Here is a 19190-nt window from a genome sequence, read left to right on the forward strand (position 1 = left end):
TCCCTCCCAACTGCCCTTCCCTGCTGGCCTGATCGCCCACAATGGCCCTCCCCTGCCGGCCATCTTGTGGTGGCCATCTTGTGTCCACATGGGGGTGGCCATCTTGTATGTTGGAGTGATGATCAATTTGCATATCACCTCTTTATTATATAGGATTTCTGCTCTGATCTTTATTATTTCCTTCCTTCTACTTACCCTGGGCTTTTCTTGTTCATTTTCTAGTTCTTTAAGTTGTAGGGTTAAATAGTTTGTTGCTGATTTTTCTTGTTTTTTGAGGTATGCCTGTAGTGCTACGAACTTCCCTCTCAGGACTGCTTTCATTGTGTCCCAGAGATTTTAGGTTGTTGTGTGTTCATTTTCACTTGTTTCCAGGAAGTTTTTGATTTCTTTCTTGATCTCATTGGTAACCCATTCATTATTTAATAGCATGCTATTTAGTCTCCATGTGTTTGAATGTTTTGGGGTGTTTTTACTGTAGTTGATTTCTAGTTTTATACCACTGTGATCTGAGAAGATACTTGATATGATTTCAACCTTCTTGAACTTGTAGAGACTTGTTTTGTGTCCTAATATTTGGTCTATCTTTGTGAATTGGTATTTCATTTGGGGGTAGTTTCCATGTGCACTTGAGAAGAATGTATATTCTGCTGCATTGGGGTGAAATGTTCTATAAATGTCAATTATATTGATTGGATCCAGTGTGTCCTTTAGAGTATCTGTTTCCTTGTTAAGTTTTTGTCTGGAAGATCTATCCAGTGAAGTCAGAGGGATGTTAAAGTTCCCTACTTTGACTGTATTCTTGTCGATCTCTCTGTTAAAGTCCTCTAGAAATTTTTTTTTATGTTTAGGTGCTCCTATGTTGGGTGCATATATGTTTACCAGGGTTATATCCTCTTGTTGGATCGATCCCTTTAGTATTATGTAGTGACCTTTGTTGTCTCTTGTGATGGCCTTTATTTTAAAGTCTATTTTGTCAGATATGAGTATTGCTACTCCAGCTTTTTTTTCTTTTTCATTTGCATGGAAAATCTTTTTCTATCCCTTCACTGTCATCCTGTGTTTGTCTTTTGTTTTGAGGTGGGTCTCTTGTAGACAGCATATAGTTGGGTCATGTTTTTGTATCCATTCAGCTACCCTACACCTTTTGATTAGAGCATTTAGTCTACTTACATTTAGGGTTATTATTGAGAGGTACTTATTTATTGCCTTTATATTTCTGTATGGCTAGGTTTCTCTCTTTCTTCTCAGCAATCCCTTACAGCAATTCCTTTAGCATTTCTTGTAATGCTGCCTTGGTGGTGATGAACTCCTTTAGCGTTTTTTTTTGTCTGGGAAGCTCTTTATTTGACCGTCTATTTTGAATGATAGCCTTGTTGGATATAGTAATCTTGGTCTCAGATCCTTGCTTCCCATTACCTTGAGTACTTCTTGCCATTCCCTTCTGGCCTGTAGTTTCTGATGAGAAATCAGGTGTCAGCCTTATGGGAACTCCTTTGTGGGTAACAGTTTTTTTTCTCTGGCTGTCTTTAAGATTTTCTCTTTGTCTGGGTGTGGGTCTGTTTGGGTCCCCCACCAACTGCCCTCCCCTGCAGGCCTGGTCCTCCCCAACTGCCCTCCCCTGCCGGCTGGTTGCCCCCCACTTCCCTCCTCTGCTGGCCTGATCTTGCCCCCAACTGCCCTCTCCTTTAGGCCTGATCTCGTCCCCAACTGCCCTCCTCTGCTGGCCAATTTGGTTCTGATTGGTTGATTTCTATGCCAGTCAGCGTCAAAAGCTCCACCTCCTAGGCAGCCATTGGCTCCTCATAGTTGACCCAGATTTGGTTCTGATTGGTTGGTTTCTATGCCAGTCAGTGTCTCTGGGCCTACCAACGGGGCTTGATCAGAAAGGTGGGGCTGATCAGCAGCCCCAGTCAAGGCCTAGAGAGAAATGGAGGCGTGGCTGCTGGCCAGTCCTGGAAAGAAAGAGGCAAGTGCTGATCTACAGCTGCCACAGAAGCTACGGATCAGACCCTGCTTCTCTCTTCAGGCCTCTCTCTAGGCCAGATTCTCAGCCCCCTCAACAGTCAGCGCTGGGTCGCCACGGCAACCCAGCGCTGACTGCAGGACTGACTTCCGGTTGGTTGAGCCTCCTGTCGTTGTGGATGTGATGAACCCAGGGTTTTTATACATTAGGATAGTTTCCCAGAAACAGAAGAGACACCATGCTTTGCAGGGCTACCTGGGGAAAGCACCAGCATCAGTCAGGAGGCAGAAATGAAGGGAAAGCAGTGAGAGCCTTTATTACTGTAGTGGTGGGAACATCCACTGTTGGGCAGAAAGTAAAACACAGATGTTGGGGTTTGTGGTTATAAAGGTTGTAATATTTTCATATATATGCATATATATGTATATAAACATATATAAACATCCATATCTGCTTATAAATATTGGAAGCCATAATTTCAGTCCGATACCTCTAAATCCATGCCAAAACCACAGGGTTTTTTCTTCTAGTCTTTCACCTTTCTAATTTTGTACCTTTCTCTGACATTGAGAATCTGGCTTTCTATTCTTTTTGCTCCACCCCCTATAGGGAATATCTTCAGACCATGAGCAATATCCCATTGCTTCCAGCCCCACTAAAGTGTTGGCTGAGCACTTCTATCTAGTTCCATGCACTATTTTTATATACAGTTCAGTTCTTACTTTGTTTGGTTCTAATATGCAAGAATTTCTAATTTAATGGTTTAAAGGACACAGATCCCCAAATATCAGTTGAGGAAATGCAAAATATAACTTGTAACCAGGAATAGCTTTTCTCAAAATTTAAAATTTACTCTGACTCTGTAATAGCTGTTTATTACCTACCTAGACATCATTCAATTGAAGGTAGGCTTTTAAAAAAATTACAATCTCTGCACTGCTCTCAGCTGAACTTTACACAACTCTGCATTTCCCTCTGTCAGTTCCTTTTGGAATGGAGGGTGGGTAGCAGAAGAAAGGATATGCACAATAATGTATTTTTAGTTCTTTTGAACAGAGGGGTTGCTCCAGCCATTGCTATTGATGACAGGAAGTATATTTATAGCTCCAGAGAAGGAGGGTCCTGGTTTAAGAAAACCTGGGAGACTGTACTTAATACATTTCTTTAAAGGTCATTTGTACTTCATAGGAAGTTCTTACCTTATAAATGTAGTTGAGATGAATGGCTCTGTAACTTATGAAGTATAGGTATTTTCATAAGCATATTCAATCTGCTCCTAAACTTGGAAAAACCTTACATTTTAAAATTTCACAATTTTCAGCACCTAAAACAAAGGACACTTCTTGGTTGTACAGGATGTGTTTAGAGAATTTAGATGGTAGCATGCAGTTTACAGTAAGGATATTGAGGAGGTACTAAATATTGTTACTAATTAGATATTTATGAAGTTCTTGTTGGTACAGCTTTTGTTATTGTCTTTAAAGATTGAAACCAAAATACTATATTCGTAGCTTAAACTACAGTTCTAGAAACATTTTTAGGACTTCAATGAAAGTGCAAAGAAAATTTCTATATTTTAAAATCTAACAGCGCAGTTATAGAGCTTCCACCTAACCTTCATTTGAAACTAATTAACCTGCAATGTAATGATATGTTAAAAGGTAAATATTAAAGGAAAAATTGAATACAATTTTATGTGTTTCCCAAGTTATTAATATGCTCAATTAAATTATATGCTTGTGGGCTGATATTAATATTTGGCTGTACATCTGTGTGAAGATGTTTTCAAAGATGAAATACATAAAATCTTGTTATGGATCAGCATTAATAGATAAGTATTTTAAACCAATTTTGATAGGACACACTAACTCTGAACTCCAACTAAACAAAATGTATCACCCTAAAAAAGAATTTAATTTTTCTCATTAATATACCTATATTACCAAAAGTTATACTTAGTAGCAATTCATTCACTATTAATCTAGTATTAACAAACTATTAATTATTTGAATTTCATCAATAAGAATATGTGTTTTCTCTCATTATAAAGTACCTACGTAATAGCCTCAATTTTGCTTTTTGACCTGCAAAGCGTAAAATGTATACTCTCTGGCCCTTTACAGAAAATGTTTGATAACCCCTCCTTTGGAGAAAGGCTTTCCCTTAACATCTATACTAATAAAAGCCTATGTGGTCGTCATGCCGTCACAATCCATCACCAGGAGGCTGCGTGCGCAGCGGTTGCTGTGTGCGCGGCACGGAGGTGGGTCCCAGCGGCTCTGCGCGTCAAGGCCTGGGGATCCCACAGCTTGGCGCACCGTAGAGGTGGGGCCCAGTGGCTCTGTGCAGTGAGGCCTGGGGGTCCCGTGGCTCTGCGCACCATGGAGACGGGACACCTGCTCCAGCCTACCTCTTTGGGACAATCCATTGAGGAGCCCCAGATAGGTGGGTGGGGCCTGCCTCTTTGGGGCAGTCAATAACTGGGCTCCCGCACTGTGAAAGGGCACAGGCCAGGCTGGGGGACCCCCCTCCCACACAGTGCAGGAATTTTGTGCACCGGGCCTCTAGTAAGGATATAAAAGAATCTCCTTTATTTCCTCCAGGGATTGTTAAAAAACTTACCCAACACAAATAGGACGTGGGCTACTTATATGAAAATAAATACAGTAAATCAAGTCATCAAAAAAAATATATGTAACTTAAATATTTTATTTTTTTACTTAAAACAAACACATGTACATTCATCAGTCAGTATTTTAGTAGAAAGCCAAGACCTTGTCTTTGAGTATGGATCTGCTAAATAACATGTTTCACATGTTCGTTTTTATATATATCACATCTATAATACATATCTGTGATTTCAAATTTGAATTTCTTTAAAGTGGAGCAAGAACTTAGACAACTAGAAGACAATTGAGCATCCAAACCTTAGTATGATTTCCTGCCTATCTTTCTTTCTTTTTTCTTTCTTTTTTTTGTTTTTTGTTTTGTTAATCCCCACCCAAGGATATTTTCCCATTGATTTTTAGGGAGAGTGGAAGAGAGAGGGAAAGACAGAGATAAACATTGATGTGATAGAAACACATCCATTGGTTGCCTCCTGCACGAGCCCTGACCAGGGCCCGGGCAGGGGAGGAGCCTGCAACCAAGGTACATACATGCCCTTGATCAGAATCGAACCCGGGACCTTTTGGTCCACAGGCCGACACACTATCCACTGAGCTAAACCGGCTAGGGCTCCCCCCATCTTTCAAAGTGTTCATGATCACAACTAAAAAGACAGTAATTGGGGGAAAGGGGGTCTTGTGTTTATCCAATTCTTTAAAAAATGTCAACTTAGCTTTATTAAAAACTGTTTTATACTCATATTTCATTAGTTTATATAATATTTAATTAGGTTCCAAAAGTACAGTGATGAATATAACTGGCATAAACAGGTTTGGAACAAACTGACACCTCAAAGTATAGGTAAAATTCAACTATGATTGCATTAGGCAAGATACACTAGAGAGTAGTCAACTAACCATGAGTTAATTTTTATTTTTAAGAATCACTTAGTACATTCTAAAGAAGGAATGAAGAGTGTGGTTAATTCAGTAATTTGGTTAAGTAGACTCCGCAATCTGGTGATTATTTGAGCAATCTGAAACTGCAGTTACACCGGTTAGACAAAAACTAATACGTGAATCATGAGCCATGTTAAGGTGCTTTATACACTTCCTGTGCTGTCAAAAGTTCAAACAAGAAGTGAGATCTACATTCCCAAACAAATTTTCAGTGGATTTACAGGGTGAGGCAAAAGTAGGTTTATAGTTGTGAGTATTCAAACACAGAGTTTATTCTATTATTAATTAATTATTGTATTATTCTCCATATGAACAACTATAAATTTACTTTTGCCCCACACTATAGTGGCTGAAAGAGGTCTTATTGTTTTGAAAATTTTCAGTCTCAGTCCTGGTCTTAAAAAAAATCACAATAAAACTTTACTGCTAAGCCATCAAACTGCTGTGTAGTCAGGCAACTCAGGTTATTCAGCTTTTATTTATGACAATTGTTAAGTCCATGACAGCAAATCAAGTTCACCATAAACATTGTTGATTGAGTAGCACATGATAAATTCAGATATTTTCCAGTGTATGTGCTAATGAAAAATATAAGCCCTTTTCTGCTCCACATGTATTTTTATCACCATCAGTTATAACACATCTTAGCAGATTCCACTTTAGGTTGTACTAAATTAGTGTTTTGTTCACTTTAAACTTGGCATTGACTCCTTGCGTAAACAACAACCAAACAGTATTGGTAATATCTGTCAGCTCATCAAGAGTTAGGGAAGTCTATTTTAAAAAAATATATTTTATTGATTTTTACAGAGAGGAAGGGAGAGGGATAGAGAATCAGAAATATCGATGAGAGAGAAACATCCATCAGCTGCCTCCTGCACAACCCCTACTGGGGATCGAGCCAGCAACCAAGGTATATGCCCTTGACCGGAATGGAACCTGGGACCCTTAAGTCCACAGGCTGACGCTCTATCCACTGAACCAAACTGGTTAGGGCAGGGAAATCTATTTGAAATAATTTGTCTTGTGTTTTGCATCCTGCTTTTTCTATCTATACATGTTTTGTTCAGAGACAGAGCATACAAAGTATAGGCTCCATCAGATTCCCCCACCCTAGTCCTTCCTTTTGTATCTTCTTGGGTGTTTCACAAGGACAACCTAATAGGCATTACTTGCATTGATGCCATGTTAACTTGAAAGTTTAGGGTGTGATTTCTCAATTGAGGTAGAACTTGGTTGGTTCCATTAAGCATCTTATAAATGTTAATGTTGTTAGAAATTTGAAATAGCTTTTTGTTAATATTTTCCATTGATTTTTAATTTATTATTATCTATAATAATAAAAGTGTAATACGCTAATTAGACGGGACAGCCAGACTACCTTCCAGACGTTATTCCGGATGTCCTTCCAGACAAAGCCGCAGGGGCGGGGGCCAAAGTAGAGGTGGTTAGGGGTGATGAAGCAGGCAGGCAGAGTGGTTAGGGGCAATCAGGCAGGCAGGAAGGCAAGCGGTTAGGAGCCAGCGGTCTGGATTGCGAGAGGAATATCTGACTTCCAGTTTAGGCCTGATCCTGCAGGGATCCCAGGCAAGTGATTAGGGGGATCCCTGTGGGATAGGGCCTAAACTGGCAGTCAGACATCCCCCGAGGGGTCCCAGATTGAAGAGGGTGCAGGCTGGGCTGAGGGACCCCCCCCCCCCGCCCTGTGCATGAATTTCATGCACTGGGCCACTAGTTTAAAAATATATATAAATTGTTGACAGTATTACAGAGGTCTCCCATCCCTGTCCCCCTTTAGTCCCCTCTGCCCAGCCCCTATCCATCCCCTCAGGTCTTCACCACCCTATTGCCCCTGTCCATGGGCTATGCATATAAGTTCTTCCATTTATCTCTCCTCGCCCATTGATTTTTTAGAGAGAGAGTGGAAAGGAGGGGGAGAGACACAGAGAAACATCAATGTGAGAGAGACACATCGATTGGTTGCCTCCCACAAGCGCTCCGATTGGGGCCAGGGATTGAGCCTGCAACCGAGGTATGTGTCCTTGATCGGAATGGAACCTAGAGCCCTTTAGTCCAGGGCCCAATGCTCTATTTACTGAGCCAAACCAGCCAGGGCAAATTGCTTTTTAATTTTATTTTTGTTGTTTTAAGTAACTATCAATAGAAGTAAGGGGGTGGAGGGATTTTTCTTTCTTTAAAAAAATTATTTAATATGTTTTTACTGATTTCAGAGAGGAAGGGAGAGGGACAGAGAGATAGAAACATCAATGATGATAGAGAATCATCAATTGGCTGACTCCTGCACGCCCCCTACTGGGGATGGAGCCTACAACCTGGGTATGTGCTCTGACTGGTAATCAAACCTTAACCTTCTTGGTTCATGGGTCCATGCTCAATCAAAGTCACACCAACCGGGCTGGAGGGATTTTTCTAAATCAACTCTTGTTTAAAACAGTTCTATCTTTGGTAGGATTCTAGATATTCCTAGATTTGTTAAATATTTCTAAAGATGTTTGGCATAGGTGTTAACTTCATGAGTGTATTTTTTTTTCTAGTTCTGAATGAAGTCAGTCACAAACAGAAAACAGAACCTGGTAGGTGAGTGACTGCCATTGCATTCGCTCAAGGCATTAGGTTACCAAGGTGAATCACAAGTAATGAGAATTCTACTTTGCATTTATTTTCAAATCAGGAGTTGTAGAATTTGATGTGCATGAAACATACTGTTTTTCTTTTCCTATAGTCTATGTAGGTGATGTCATTAAACTAGACTCTAGCTTTTAGATCTTGATTTAAAATATTGGAATGATTGGGTAAGTGATAAGTGATAATTAAGTATGTTTCATGTGGACAAGAAATAATACACTTGTCCTGAAATAAACTGATTTGATCAGAAGGAATCTTATCTTGAGCATGGCAGGAAATAAACCTGCAATACCAATTATACACAGTGTAGCAGCTATGACTGAGTAAAGTAAAATGTAAATTATAAGAAGTTTGGGAAAAAGTGACTTTGTGATCTAACTTTGTGAGAGCCAGAGGTGGGGATATTTGATAGACATGTACATATCCCTAGATCTTAGGAAAGCATATTTCAAAAAGTAGAGAAGGTATGGGTATGAATCGATAGGAATGGTATTCCAAAAGGGAAATCAGTTTAAAGTAAAACAAAAACGGCTCTCAAATTAAAGATAGATAGGTGGTTGCTTCTAATAGATACTCAGATTTAAGAAATTAGAAGACGAGTTTTGAAAAATATATGGGGCCATTAGTATTTCAGTAAGTATAGAAAAAGTAAAGCAACGTAACTTGTTTTAAATGTGTCGTTTTTTTATTGACTTTTATTTTAGAGAGAGAGGAAAGGAGAGGGGATAAAGAGATAGAAACATTGATGAGAGAGAAACATCATCGATTGGCTGCCTCCTGCACGCCCCCTACTAGGGATAGAGCCCGCAACCCTGGCATGTGCCTGACTGGGAATTGAACCAACGACTTCTTGGTTCATGGGTCATTTCTCAGCCACTGAGCTACACCAGCCGGGGTGTTTTAAAAACTAATTAGTATTGAAACATTTTTTATGAAAAATGGCTTTTACTGCTATTTTCTTTTATGGCTTTTACTGCTATTTTCTAGACCTGCACTATCCAATATGATAGTCATCAGCCACATGTGCTACTGTACTGGGAAGTACATATGTAGAACATTTTCAATATCACAGACATTTCTATGTGTGTGAAACTTTGATACATTATTATAAAATCTAGTACAAGTAACTAGGGGTATTGGGGTACTTTTTATCCAGAAGTTTTACTAAGGAAGAATTGGGCATTTGTGTGCTTATTGTTGTTTTTGTATTTGCAAATGTCCTTTATTTTGAAATAATTTTAAATTTATAGATAAGTTGCAATAATAGTACAAAAAGCTTTCCCCTCCCTGAACCATTTGAGAGTAAGTTGCTCACTTGATGCCTATCAACCCTGAATACTTTAGTGTGTATGTCCTACAAACAAGGACATTCTCCTGTGTAACCACAATACACCCATTAAAATCAGGGACTTACAGTGATACAGTAGTACCAGCTAATCCTCAAATCTTATTCAAGTTTAACCAGTTGTCCCAATTATATCTTCCTTAACAAAAGGATCCAATTCAGAATCACACATTGCATTTAGTTATCGTGTCTGTCTTTGAGTTGATCATATATAGACTAATTATTTTGAAGAATATAGGCCAATTATTTTGAGGACTATTCCTCAATTTGGGCCTGATGTTCCTTCATGATTGGATTCAGAATATGCATTTTATCAGGAATACCACATAAATTGTGCTGTATTGTTATTCTGTCAGAGGTACACAGTGTCTATGTATCCCATTTCTATGTGTTAACCTTGAACATTCGATTAAGATGGTGCCTGCCAGTTCTCTCTACTGTAAATTTATCTATTTTTCCATTTGTAGTCAATAAGTTATTTTGTGAGAAAGAGGCTCATTGCAACCATGTAAATATCATTTGTCAAACTTTGGCCCACTAGTTTTAGCATCATGGATATTTCTTGGCTGAATTACTACTACAATGGTTGCCAAATGATGATTTTTCTAATTTTATCATTTCTTCCACATTATCAGTTAACAACCATTGTAAAGAAAAGCTTTCTTTTCTCCTAATTTATTTTATTATATTAATGTGGACATATGGATTCCCATTTTATTCAGTGAGTAATTATCTATTAATATAATCTGTTGTTTGATACTAAATTTGTCTTAGATTTAGCCAGTAAGCTGGCTCCTGTATCCTTTTGGCATGTCCTATCATTCTTTGATCACATCCCTTCCTTACTTTCTGGTACAACAAGATGTTTCAGTCTCTTCCTGTTTTCCTGCCCTAACCCTGAAATCAGTTCCCGAGCCCTGGTTTCTTTTATTGGAGCATGTATTTAGAAACCAGGTCTGGATGCTAGGTATGATCTACTGGGGCATCACTGCTCTTAGGCACTCTCAGTGCGAGGGAATATACGACTTTATGTACACAGACAAATATATATATACATATGTGCAAATGTAGCCATATATATACTATTTCTCTCTTTAAAATGCTGTGAGTTTACACTGGTACCTCTGATTCCTGTCTAATATCTCAATAATTCATTTTATTTTTCTCCCTTTCATATATGTAACTCTTATGTGACAGAGAAACTTAGCTCTTATTATTCTTAATATATTTACTTAATTGATCAAGCTCCTCCAATGTACCCAGTCTGTCTTTCCTTATGAGACCATATGGATGCCAGCCTTGCTTAGCATCACCTAATGGTTTTTAGGCTGAATTATTCAGAAACTAAGAAAGTACAGTGGACCATCATTATTTGTAGATTCACCTACTTGCTGAAATTTATTTGTAACCCCCAAATCTACTCGTTTTCATGGTCATTCACCTACATGTGCAGAGGGGTGACAATTTTGTGTGGTTCAACACATACATTCCTAGCCTAGGTCATACAGTGCCTTTTTGTGTCATTTCTCATATTGTAAACAAGGTTCTTTTTGAAGTCTATGTGGTGCCATGTTTTTTGGTGTGCTTTTTATTGGTGATTTCATTGTTAAAAATGGCCACCAAGCGTAGGACTGATGTGCTGTCTAGTATTCTTTAGCTCAGGAGGGCTGTGATGTATGCCTTATGGAAAAAACGGGTTAAGTAAACTTTGTACAGTCATAAGTTACAGTGCTGTTGGCCATGAGTTCATTGTTAATGCATCAACAATATAAAACATCCAGAAAAAGAAAGAGGAAATTTGCCAATCTGTACATGGTCACTCCAGAAAGTGACATCTATCGTGCATGGCGAATGTGTAGAAAGAGGAAAAGGTGGGTAAATTTGTGATTTGCGAGATGATGAACAGTAAAAAGTCATAGTGGATAGCATTGTTGACCACTATGAGCATTGTTGAGTGTTTTTGTCACAAAAAAGGTGTTCAATTTTGTTAAATGCTTTTTCTACATTGAGAGGATTGTATGTTTCCCCCTTTATTAATATTGTATATAGCATCATTAAATTTTGTTATTGTAAATCCTCATCTGAGGATATTTTTTCCATTGATTTAAAATATGTATATATATTTTTAATTGATTTTGAGAGAGAGAGAGAGAGAGAGAGAGAGAGAGAGAGAGAGAGAGAGGCATTGATGTGAGAGTGAAACATCATTTGGCTGTCCCCTGCACACTGGGGATCCAGCCTGCAACCCAGGCATGTGCCCTGACTGGGAATTGAACTGGCAGCCTTTCAGTGCCTGGGACAATGCCCAACCAAATGAGCTACACATGCTAAGGCTCCATTGATTTTTAGAGAGTGGGGAAGGGAGGAAGGGAGGATCAGAGAGAAGCATTGATATGAGAGAGACACATAATTGATTGTCTTCCTCCCGCATCCCGACTGGGGTGGAAGTGAACCTGCAACTTAGACATGTGCCGTTGACTGGAAATCGAACCCAAAACCCTTCAGTGCGCAGGCTGACACTAACCACTGAGCACAACGGCCAGGGCATACATTTAGGTCTAAGTCTGATATCATTTCAAGTTAATATTTGTGTATGGCATGAGGCTAAGAGTCAAAAATTCATTTTTTTCCATATGCATATTCAGTATATTAGCACTATTTGTGGGAAAGACTGTTGTGTTCCCATTAAATTGCCTTGGCATTTTTGTACAAAATCCATTGATTATCTGTGTGTGGTTCTGTGTCTGGACTCTCCAGTTTATTCTCTTGGTGTATATGTCTGTTCTTACACCCATAGAACATTGTCTTGTTCACTATCAAGTAGTCTTCCAACTTTTTTTTTCTTTATCAAAATTGTTTTGGCTATTCTAAGTTTTTTGCATTTCTATGTAAATTTTATAATTAGCTTTATGTCTTTTAGTGCTGCAGTTATTTTTCTAGATCAGAGAATGTTTATTTTTCTGTGCAGTATTTTAGAAAAATTCTTCTGATATATTTTTTAGTTTATTAAGTCTCTCTTCAGCTGAGTCTTTTCCAGTGATTAACCCATCTATAGAATTTTAGATTTCAGTGACTGTATTTTACTCTGGAAGTTCCATTTAGTTGTTCTGCTTTATTTTCTTTTTTAAAAAGTGTTTTATGTCTTCCTTATTTTTTTTTGTTTTTTTAAATCCTCACCGAAGGACATGCTTAGAGAGAGGAAGGGAGAGAAATAGAGAGAAACATTGATTGGCTACCCTCTGTATGCACCCTAACTGGGGATCGAACTCGCAAGCCAAGCATGTGCCCCAACCCGGAATCAAACCGGCAACCTTAGAGTGCACAGGACAGCGCTCAATCTACTGAGCCCTTCTAGCCAGGCACCTTCCTTTTGGTTTTGATGCTTTTATCTTTAATATTGTTCAACGTACTTAGTTTATTGTCTTTATAAGACTGTTATGTTTTCTGAATCCTGTCCATTTTATGTTGAGGTATTGCCTTTACACAGTGGTTTCATTTTGTTTATACTAGAGATGTCATGGGGCATTACTGGCTCACTGGCATGGGCCAGTTTTGTTAATTTCCCATGGGGGGGGGGCCTGCAGTCCTGAATCTATATATGTAAAAGCCTAAGCGACTGAAGGACCGAACGACCAATCAACCAGTCACTATGATGTGCACTGACCACCAGGGGGCAGGTGCTCAACGCAGGAGCTGCCCCCTCATGGTCCATGCACTCCCACAGCGGGAGCACAGCTCAGCTGACCCACAGGCGCCAGATGCAGGGATCATGGCTGGCGAGCACTTTTGTGGTGGCATGAGCCTCTCCCGATTGGGACTGACTGAGCATGAGCTGGCAGCAGGCGCAGTGGGTCCGGGATGAGCGGGAGCGGCAGGCAGGAGCAGCAGGCATTGTTGGACTGCTGGTTTTGGCCAATCACCGCAGGCCACATTGAGGGAGCCCACCGCTGCACAAATCCATGCACTGGGCCTCTAGTTATAAGATAGAATTAGTAAATTTAGACCTCAAACCTATATGAGGTCTATGTCTATGGTTTCAAATTCTCAAGGGGAACCTTTTCCTCACCTATAGCTTAAACTGAGTCAGACAAGCTTTCTGGTCTTGTTGATGCAGGTGAATTTTTCCTTGTTTATTGTCATTGAAAGCATAGACCTTTGAGGGTCACAACTTTGCAAGAAATCTTAGATCCAACTCTCCACCTTTCTGAAGTGCCTTTTCTACTTTTCTCCTGCTTTCTGTCTCCGTTTCTCCACTTCTGTCAGTTACTGAAATGTCTTAACAAATGCTTCTGGGGCCAATACAAAGATCAGCACATACTTCCATTTCTGGTTTTTGGTTCACATTTTGTTTCATGCTACTGGCAGTTTTCTCTCCTTGAGAACTTAGCTAAGCTTTTCAAAGGGCATTTATCCAGCATTTTTAGACTTAGTAGCTAGAGAGTTTTAGTAGATTTTCTAGATTGTTGTATTGCAAAATAAAAAAGATAAGACTGTGTGCTTTCAAGATTGAGTTTAATATACAGAAATACAGGATATCAGCCAAAGTATAAAATTACTTTTTACATATGCATTTATTAATTTCTATTTTTAAATGGCAGCTCCTCTTTTAAAACGTGATCGGGAGCCTGATTTTCCTGTCTGCTTCCTGAGGAAGCAAAAAGGCAGAAACTTGGTGAGTTAGCAAGACCAGTTGTTGCTATAGTAAACAGGGAACTTCCTGGCAGTGGCTCTATTAACAGTAGGAAATGAAACCACAGCAGTGTTGCTTTAATTTATCACAAGATTGTGTGTTTTGTTTTTTTTTAATGTTTTCATGAATTTTAGAGGGGGAGAGGGTGAGGGAGAGAGAGAGAGATTGACATCCATTGGCTGTCTCCTGCACACACCCTGACCAAGAATTGAACCGGCGACCTTTTGGTGCACAGGATAACGTTCAACTAACAGCCACATGGCCAGGGCTGCCACAAGGTTTTGTTTCCCATCTTTGACATAGGAGTTTTAGGAGCTGGCCTTTATATCAAGGAATTGGCCTTTCCAGTTTATTTTACTCATTGAGTCAGACAGTGATAGAAAGTCTCATTGCACCATACTTTATGTTTGTAATTATTGGACAATTATGATAAATTTCAATCAGGTTTTTAAAACTGTCCATTTAGCTCTTAGAGGGAGTCCTTTTCCTCATGTGGCTATTGGCATACATCATCCAGGGGGTAAGAGCACAGATTTCAGAATAAGATATATCTGGGTTTGAGTCTTGCCACCAATCTTCGCTTTTTTGGAATTGTGTGTTTAATGTGCTATCTACATTTAGATGCCTTACCAGTACAGTTGGAAAGAGAAACAGATCTAGGTATTAAAAAAGGCCAATGATTATTCTTTGCTCATCCAGTTACTGTCATCCTGTGTGGGCATTGGTCTCATCTGTGAGAACAGGAGGGTGAACTGAGCAGCCTCCATAGTCTCCTCTAAAAGTCTTTAAATTAGTTCAACTTTTGATTAACAAATGAGGAAGCTGATCTTAGGAAATGTCTGTAAAGCCCACAGCCTGGTCTTTTAGTTCTTAGTACTTGGCCACAGAACCGGCAAGCTTAGAGTACCACATGACAGGCTTCACAAGCTCAGTGACTGAAAGTGACCACACAGGATGGTCTGATCATAGATTGCTAACTGGGCAGGTCAAGGTGATTAGTCATGCACCAGGCCTATAACTTTCTCAGCAAAAGTCAGTGTTTACCTTAAGTGAGCCCTGTGAAATATCAGAGTGTGAAATCTAGATATATGAAAGGCTAAGCAACCGTCTGACCAGTAGCCGTGATGTGCAATGACCACCAGGGGGCAGACGCTCCGACGGGTAGCTATGACATGCATTGACTACCAGGGGGGAGACGCTTAACGCAGGAGCTGTCACGCTGTGGTGACTTGGCAGCAGTGGTTTTCGGGTGATGCACCCTGGAACCAGAGAGGAGGGAGCCCGATTCCGGGCACATCACCCAAGAACGGCCTTCTCACAATCCGGAACCCCTCGGGGGATGTCAGAGAGCCGGTTTCGGCCTGATCCCCGCAGGCCAGGCTGAGGGACCCTGCTCACCCCGCAGATGCCCCAGCGCCACCCCAGGTGTGGCTGGCTGGGGAGGGACAGCACGTCTTGCCCACTCCTGCCAGCCACCTTCTAATTAATTTCCTTTCCATGTTCATGAATCCCTGCACGGGGGCATTAGTATCAGAATAATTTTCCAGGCTCCTCAGAGCACCAGAGCACATGACAATGAAATTTCTCATTGTTATCTTATTGCCCACATACCATCTCTGTTTACTATAAATGTTAAATGTTATCTATTCTATCCCCACCACTGTAAAAGAAGTAACTATCTCTCCATTTTACTTTTTATTCAATCCTAGATATTTCCTTGCTTTGTTTTTTTCCATCTCCTTAATCTGCCACCAGTGGATTTCATGTAACCTTTCTTACGTTTTCTCTTTTGATTCTAAATGTATAGAAAGAACTGCCAAACAGCCATTCTCTGGAGCATTTTCTCAGTTTGTTGAGATCTTGTTCCTGGGCGTGTCCTCAGATTTTGTTCAAATAAACTTTTATAAAATTTTCCTATCAGTTTTAATTTTCTTTTGTCGACATTGGGGAGTAATGACTCTGAGGAAACAGGAAAAGGGTAGGATCTGGTAGGGGAAGCCACCAGACAGCAGTACACACCTGACAGAGTCTCAGTCAGCCCAGATTGCCCAATAATGGAGTATCTCACTGGATAGAAACGCTAGGGCCTTGGACCACTTCATTGCCTAGTCATTGGGGCAGTTACTGAATGTCTTTGTATTAAGTTTTCTTTTACTGTATTTAGGATTATTTTAAAGAAGTGTGTGAACATTCGGAAGGCCCTCTGTTGAAAGGGATTGTCTTTTACAGTGTCAGTGCAAACAAAGTATGAGCAACCTATGACATCAGATCCCCAACAGCTTTGGATTTTGTTTTCCTAATCTTGGCTAGTTTGTAGCTGAGAAATGGTGTCTCTTTGCTGTTTTGAACCTAAAGTCTCCTATGGTATTTAGTGGGTGGTGAAATTAGGGATGTTATTCTTAATCCTCTGTCCAAGGGGATTAAGAACCACAGTCATTACTCCCCAAGGCCCAGCAGGATGGGGAAGATAATGATAAGAATGAGGCTCTAGATCTAGAATCAGATTGGCCAGGTTCAGATCCCGGATCTGCTGTTTACTACTTTGTGACCCTAAGAGTCTCTCTCTCTTTTTTTTTTTTTTTATATATATATTTTATTGATATTCTACAGAGAGGAAGGAAGAGGGATAGAAAGTTAGAAACATCGATGAGAGAGAAACATCGATCAGCTGCCTCCTGCACACCTCCTACTGGGGATGTGCCCGCAACCAAGGTACGTGCCCTTGACCGGAATCGAACCTGGGACCTTTTAGTCCGCAGGCCGACGCTCTATCCACTGAGCCAAACCGGTTTCGGCTCTCTCTTTTTTTTATTGTTTGAAGTATTACAAATAGTACTACATATGTCTCCTTCCCCCCCCCCCCATTGACCTCCCCCCCCCCCCCAGCCTCCCCTACCCCCCAGTACATGCCTTTACCTGCCCCCCGCCCCCAGTGTCTTGTATTCATTGGTTATGCTTATATGCATGCGTACAAGTCCTTCGGTTGATCTCTTACAGCCCCTTCCCGCCCCCCCCCCCCCCCCCGCAACCTCCCCTGCCTTCCCGCTGTAGTTTGACAGTCTGTTCAATGCTTCTTTGCCTCTGTATCTATTTTTTCCCCATTTCTTTCCTTTAAAAAATCTTGCCTCTGCAGACTAGAAATAAACATATAATAACAAAAAATGTTTGAGTTCCAATTTCAATGTCCAACCGTTCTGAGTCCCCGTTTCAATGTCAAACAGTTCCTTATGTGTACATGTCAGCAATGATATCTGGATGGTGGGCACATGGTGGCCTAAGAGTCTCTTTATATCAGGTTACTTATTTGGATAATGAGCCTTATAGGGCTATTTTGAGGGTTAAATGAGGTAGAGCACATAAAACACTTAGTATAATGTCTGGCCCATTGTGTATGCTTAAAGGTTAGTCATTATTTCCATATAAATTTGATTATTTTGGTACCATAAGAATTAGAAAAGAAGAGAACTTAATTCAGGCTTTACTCTTTTTCCTAGAGAAAAAAACTGAGGCTTAAAGAGGGCTAATAGGTTTGGCTTGGGTCACTAGGCTAATGAGTTACAGCGGTTGGACCAGAGGTGGGTCTTTGACCAATACTTTGTTATGCAAGGATTATCCTGTGATTTGTAAGGCAATTAAAACTAGCTTTAGGCATTGCCAAATGTCCCCTTGCAGTGGATTAGTCCAGATTTTGGGAGAAGAGAGGAGTGCTCCATTTTGCCTCCACTGGAAAGACCTAATTTCTCATTGAGTTCTCATGAGCTCTTCAGTGATCTAAACTATTTAAGATGGAGCTTTGTTCTGTGGCTACTGGAATGTTAAACACAGCTCTATAAAACATCTCCTTAGAGTGTACTCCCTAGGAACAATCCATAGAGCTGTTTTACCTTTCTAAAGGTTTTTTTTTTCCCCCTTTAGTTGCAGGTGGCAAAACTAAAAAAAAAGTATTTATGGAATTCCAGTGAGTGGGGATGGATGATGCAGCTCAAATAATTAAGGTAAGAGAAATAAAACCAGAGCTGTGAGGAGTCTTTGTCCCCCAAGTTAGTGTTCTCACAAAACAAAGCTAAAATCAGGTTCTCTCCATTCCATTTTATTTGCAGGCTATAAGAATAGCTTATTTTTTGTGATTAAAACATTGTAATTATCATTCTTTATAATGGTGGCCTTCATCCTGGTCATGAATCCAAAACATGAACACAGTAAATTTTTTCATTTATTTGGTTTTAATTTGATTACTGTTTTATACGTGTTTTGCATTTTTCAGCATATAGATCTTAACATGTTTTGTTAGAGGAAATACATAGGTATAAATCCTTTGGGGAAGTTGTTGTAGGCAGAGAGAACAGCACCAGGTGTCTGACAGGTGGGGTCAGACCAAACCTGGGTTCAGCAACTTCAGTACTGGAGTTCTGGCTAGGATAGAATTCAGAGCCAAGACTCAAACTGTAGAGAACATTTGTTTGGTAAATCGCAGAGGTAGAAGAAGTAATTCCTAGAAGAGATAGATAGGCTTAGGAAACAAGTTATGGAAGTAAAGAAAAGGCCTTTGGAGTTTGGGAGTGAGGAAGCTAATGTCAATGTGTCTGGGCCCTGGACAGGGAAGCGAGGGGGAAGGCAGGGGCCTCCTCCTGCGAGGGAGGGAGATCAGGGAGCACACTGGGTCCTCTGTCCTAAGAGTTTTAAGGGTGGAGATTTTAGTGGAGGTCCCAGGGGAAGATCTTAATAGCATATTCAACAGCTTTCCAGGTGTGTCCTTTCAGGGTTGTGGTCTCCACTGATTGATTGGCCGGCACCAGGGTCATTATTCAATGCAGCTGGCCCTGAATGTCAGCAGTGGTTGGTTTTGTTGCTTATCTGGGCCTGGAGCTGAAATACAATTGAGGCATAGATGTTATCTCCAGGGAGGAAAGGTCAGGGGGTCCAAACCGTATGACCAGTGATATGCTAGGGGAGGAAAAGTCACCCTAGTGGCAAGGTCCC

The 19190-nt window shown here is 40.3% G+C and overlaps 1 protein-coding gene across 4 annotated transcripts in view; it reads left to right on the top strand.

Moving 5' to 3' along the window:
- Nucleotides 1–19190, top strand: part of PTPRA (protein tyrosine phosphatase receptor type A) — a 167992-nt gene that overhangs the window by 37559 nt on the left and 111243 nt on the right. For 2 of the 4 annotated variants that reach the window (XM_080686386.1, XM_080686387.1), the window contains exon 2: nt 18126–18205. The exons of the other annotated variants lie outside the window; for them this stretch is intronic. In XM_080686386.1, the coding sequence (XP_080542512.1) occupies nt 18179–18205 (27 nt within the window). In that variant the 5' untranslated portion in view covers nt 18126–18178. The remainder of the gene's footprint in view (nt 1–18125; nt 18206–19190) is intronic. 4 annotated transcript variants of the gene reach the window in all.

This window comes from Plecotus auritus (assembly GCF_963455305.1).
Source record: "Plecotus auritus genome assembly, chromosome: 8".
NCBI lineage: Eukaryota > Metazoa > Chordata > Mammalia > Chiroptera > Vespertilionidae > Plecotus > Plecotus auritus.